This window comes from Electrona antarctica (genome assembly GCF_951216825.1).
Source record: "Electrona antarctica genome assembly, chromosome: 11".
Lineage (NCBI taxonomy): Eukaryota > Metazoa > Chordata > Actinopteri > Myctophiformes > Myctophidae > Electrona > Electrona antarctica.
In genome coordinates, this window is record NC_136792.1 from 42,002,018 (window position 1) to 42,007,349 (window position 5,332).

Here is a 5,332-nt window from a genome sequence, read left to right on the forward strand (position 1 = left end):
AACTTATCAATTTAAAATATTATAACAAATAATACAATTTAATAAAATATATTTTTGAAATAAAATAATTGATTTTGAGAATTTGTATTTTGTTCTCCTTTTCTCCCCCAAAGAAGGTAGATCTGCATCTCATAACAAATCGCGATTTCAGCTATCGCCCTTTTGCTATTTTCTGCACGACACACACTTGGACTACATGGTTAACCCATTTTGACCTGAGATCAGATTCTAAAAAATTTCTTCTACATCCTGACAGTTTTCTGAAAAAGCTATGTTTCTATGTCAGTCGTTCTTCGATTTTTCAAAAATAGCAGACCTACAAGCTCGTAGCGCGACACTCGGTGGCGCACTATGAGCTTGTAGATCTGCTATTTTTCAATAGCTAAAGCATAACATAATGCTAACACCAAAAGGGGTTCCCTCCCAAAATGGAGCATTAATGTGTTCTAAGGAAATCAACGGGGGTAAATGTGAGCCAAACTGCCACCCTGTGAATTATGTTTCACATAATATTAGTGGGAGAGTAATTAGGTGTGTACTGTACCTGTCTTTGAAGATGATGGTTTCACCTCGGAGCTCAGTGACAGCATCAAAACTCAACATGGGGTCACATTTGTCGGGGGCATCAGGTTTGGGCTTCACCTTCCTCTGGTCCGGGTTTGATCCTGTGAATGGAAATGAGATGTTTTAGTCTAATGCAGTGATTCCTGAATGGAAATGAGATGTTATAGTCTAATGCAGTGATTCCTGAATGGAAATGAGATGTTATAGTCTAACGCTTTAATTTCAAGGACCCCCATAACTCTCAGAGTTACAGACCTATAAGGGTCCATTTGGAACCCCCTCAAGTAACCCTGAGGGTCCCTGGAACCCCCTTTGAAAACCACTGGCATTATATCGCCCCTCCTATGTCCAGCTTTGAGGGTTTTTGTACACAAACATTCAATGCCATTGACAATGAATGGCCAGTTTGGAGTGTTTGTCCTAACACAAACATTGAATGCCATTGACAATGTAAATATGCAAAATAATTTTGTCTGGAGCAGGGAAGTGTATAACTAATATAATTTTCATTGGAGTATAAATCATTTTATTTACCCACCATAAAGAGCTTGGATTCCTTCAATGTCGTCCTCAGCCAGAGGATACCCTCTGGCATAAGAATAGACTGGGTACATGAGAGCACCTGGGTCATTAGAATGGGACATGCCAAGGGCATGACCAAACTCATGGGTCGCCACCAGAAATAGGTTGTATGCTTTTGGGAGGAAGGAAAGAAAGAAAGAAGTTAAAATAGAGTTTCTTCCGCCATTTCAAACATCCAGTCTTAGTCATCTTAGTCTCGTTAACTAACTGAAGGGGGGGAAAGGGCACTAGGATATGTATAGTTACTATATTAACACCTTTTTAACAAATTACGCTTGGGAACATTTCTTTCTACAACTTTCAGATGTAACCAATGTCTGGTCACAATGTAACCAATATTTTGTCACAAATGTTTTCAAAAAGAAGTGTTATGGCATGAAACATGTAGGCTACATTGAAACATTTGCTATCAAATATATTATTTATAGCCAATTTAGGGTCTACAATTAGGCTTTTGGATGTAATTATGACAGTGAATCTTGTGTGCACAGACACACGTACCATGGGAGTCTTTGGACCAGTGTTCATCGTCATCAAAGTGGGTGTCACCACCAATATCCTTGCCAGGAGGATAGGCATGAGCCAGGAGTCCATCAGGTCCATCGAAAGGGTTGTAGTCTCCATGTTCTAGATAATACAGGAGGCATGACCAAGAAGAGAGAACAGATCTTCACAGCTGGTACTTCAATGTTAAGCTTCGCACAGTTCCTTGACTGCCAGCCAGACTAAAAGTCTGGAAAGAGTCCAAAAACGGGCTTGCAGAATCATTCTTGGCCGGAGGTACTCGGGATACACAGGAGCTCTCCGCACCCTCACATTGTGCACCCTAGCAGAGAGGCGCACCCACCTATGCCTTGACTTCGCCAGGAAGCTGTTCAAATCTAACTTCAGGAACTGGCTACCTCCCCTCAGAAAAGAGATCTCTGGACGTCAAACTAGAAATGGAGACGACCTGGACACCCCATCATGCAGAACTGAGAGATACAGAAAATCACCAATCCCATATATGTGCAGACTTTTAAATGATAGTGGATTTTAGATTTGAGTTTTACACCATTTGGAATTTTAGATAGGCTATTGCATTTTAGATTTGAAGTTTTATATTTGTGATCGGCAAAATAATTCAGTGTTTTTAATGGCACCTGTCTTTTAAAACCTGTGATCATGCTGAAAGTTGAATAAACATAAACATAAATGAAAAAAATATATATCATTTGTTTTTCCAGAGATCAACACCGTCATATGATATGGCATTGTATAAAATTGGCTTTATGCTACTCAACTGCACAGTTAGATGTTAATGTTCTCATGTCTGAATACATTTCAAGATTGACATTTACTTTAAAACGTAGTAGCAGTCAGGTTAGTGAGGTTACATTTGTGAAAATACAGGAACCACAAAACTGCAAGCATACCATATGTTATGCTGTTCCACATGTAGATTTGAATAATATTTTATGATGCAACTAGCCTATCGTCGGGTGGAAAGCTCATATGTCCAAAACTGTTACTTTCCAGGATTCAAATAAAAAAATAACAAAAGCTTGTTTTTGTGTAACGCTAAAATAATATTTCAGCTTGATTAATATGAGCAAGCAGGTTGTTCTGTTTACAAAAAGAAGAAAAGAAAAAACTGTTATAAAAACAGTTTTAAAAATGATAAAATATATATGGAGAGAGAGTTTCTAACCCGACAGCCACGTTATGGTATAGTAGGCTACGGTATATCAGAATCCTTTGACCTCACCTTTTGTTCCAAAGCTGATCATGATGTCAGCATTTCCCACATTGAGCTTCTTGAAGGTCAGAGGGGTGACCTCAGACCACACGTTGAATGCATTGCGGACCGCTCTGTTCACATCTGCCTTGTTTAGATCAGGTGTGTAGTTCACTATCCTGGAATGAATGTCACAGGATGGACGAAATGTCACTTGTATGCAGCAATTTGTATTAACTTGTATTGTTAGAAATTAATAACAAAAGTAAGTTTCTGTGTGTGTGTGTGTGTGTGTGTGTGTGTGTGTGTGTGTGTGTGTGTGTGTGTGTGTGTGTGTGTGTGTGTGTGTGTGTGTGTGGCAATTGCTGTAATTATATAAGACACACTTTAACAGTAAATTGATTAATTGTACTGTAATTGTACTGTATTTACTGTATAATGAACATGTACTGTATCCCGGTATGTTATGAGACTCCCACCTGAAGGTGACATTGTTGTTTGGCCATTTGAGGTTTCTGGGGAAGTGGTTGTATTCCCCAATATCTGGGACCCCACATCTGGGCAACTTCATTACATCCAGAGTGTTGCTGTCCAAATTCCCTGTTACCTGCACAGACCATGAAAACAAATCAGAAAACAATATAGAGAGTATGCACATGCATGATTTTCCCATCAGGACACGCCCCCCTCATCTAGACTGAGTGGCAAAACATTGAGCAGCATGGAGTGTTGGAGTTTGGAAGCGCTTGTTGGAAATCACTCAACCATCCTGCGTACCACCTGTTTTAAATGTCACATAATGCAGGAGGCAGCAAAATGTTGTGTTATTGAAAACAAGCACTTCCAAACTCTGACACTTAGAAACATAATCAAATGCAGGGCATTTCTTGACATAAAGTAGCTCATAACATTTCTATGAAACAAAAACTTTGCAGATAGAAAGAGGATAATTCAAGCTTTTCGTACAGCTGCAATGTTGGTGAGTTTTTTCTGTTTGCATGAATGGGCTGTCAAGGCCAGAAAGTAGTTTTTTGCCACTCAGTGGGCGTTCCCTTCCCGCATAACTTCCAGGTATGATGATGTCACGCGCATACCCTCTATTGTTACTTGAGTGTAAAGCACTGCTCTTTTACTTCAGTTACATCTACAGTAGTGTATATTTCTCAGAATAATAATAATTGGATTAATTAATTTGCCAACACTGCAAAGCTTCAGACCCTGATACTGGATAGGAGGGAGTGGAGGGCAGTGATCCACAAAGCCCTCCCTTTTGAACCCATATCTACATGGCTTCAGTTATGGGAGGTCAAAAGTAAAAACCTTAATGATTATTTTACCATTGAACCATGTATTCAATTTCAAATCCATTTGCCATTACTTATGTGCACAGGGTCAATGACATGAGCAGCTATGCTGCAACTAGGGCGTCATTGCTGATCTAGAGTTGTAAGCCACAGATGACACAGGATACAGAATTTATAGAAGCAAGCAGATGAACCCAATTGACATCTGACATGATGTGATTTGTGACATCTGACAAACTACCCCGGTGTACGTTCCCTGATGCATGCGTGTGTCAATCTACCCCCTCATTCATTCATTCACTAAGTATGATCACTAGTCTTTTGTACATCTGGTCACCTTCAATTTGAAGAAACTTTGCATTTCCTTGATTTTGATTCGCATGGTGTCAGAAGACTTCTGAGTTCCTTGGAGGCCAGCAGGAAGGCCATAGAACCGTCTCAGGTATTTCTGTCAGTGGTGGAAAAAATACACACTTTATTCTTAAGTAAAAGTATCAATACTGGAATGTAGAAACACTATTAAGTCAGCAATCAAAATGTATTTGAGTAAAAGTACAAAAGTATTGGTATCACTTAAAGTACAAAAGTTCATTATGAATGTCCCATTTCACAAGTTTTCAATTGTATAAAATGTATAAAGATCATTTGAACATACAGTAGCAGATGTACAAGCTCACAATGCGACACATTGTGAGCTTGTATGTCAGCTATTTTCAAACGGCCTAAGTGTATAGGGCTGAAGTGGTTAATCTATGTTTTGTAATAATAATCAAAATCTAAGTAACTATTAACTAAAGTTTTCAAATAATTGCAGTGGAGTAAAAGTATAATATTAATATTTGGGTTTAGTATACATTTATATACGTAGCAAGATTATTAATGAAACAACAATTGGAAGGCTCTCACCTCAAAACAAATAAAAAGTAGGCTACAACAAAATCCACATACCAAAAGTCCAGCAAAGATAGTTTACGTCAAAGTCAGCTGAATTTTACTCGATCTGAAGAATGTATTAAATGTATTAAAACAGAGGTTATACATAATGTTACAGTACCTCAGCTAGGAACCAGTTTTCTCGCTCCTGAGCAGGCAAAGGCACAGCAGAGCAGCAAGCAGTGATGGACAGGAGCAGCAAGCCTCTCATTTCCATGTTATCTCTGTCTTT

The 5,332-nt window shown here is 38.8% G+C and overlaps 1 protein-coding gene across 1 annotated transcript in view; it reads right to left on the minus strand.

The window, feature by feature from the left end:
* The window catches only part of mmp13b (matrix metallopeptidase 13b), a 9,936-nt gene extending 4,604 nt beyond the window's left edge, over positions 1–5,332 (minus strand). Inside the window, exons 1-7 of the mRNA XM_079514034.1 lie at positions 5,222–5,332; positions 4,505–4,615; positions 3,343–3,470; positions 2,894–3,042; positions 1,648–1,773; positions 1,103–1,258; positions 545–665 (exon numbers count right to left, since the gene is read on the minus strand). Of these exons, the coding sequence (XP_079370160.1) occupies positions 545–665; positions 1,103–1,258; positions 1,648–1,773; positions 2,894–3,042; positions 3,343–3,470; positions 4,505–4,615; positions 5,222–5,317 (887 nt within the window). The 5' untranslated portion in view covers positions 5,318–5,332. The remainder of the gene's footprint in view (positions 1–544; positions 666–1,102; positions 1,259–1,647; positions 1,774–2,893; positions 3,043–3,342; positions 3,471–4,504; positions 4,616–5,221) is intronic.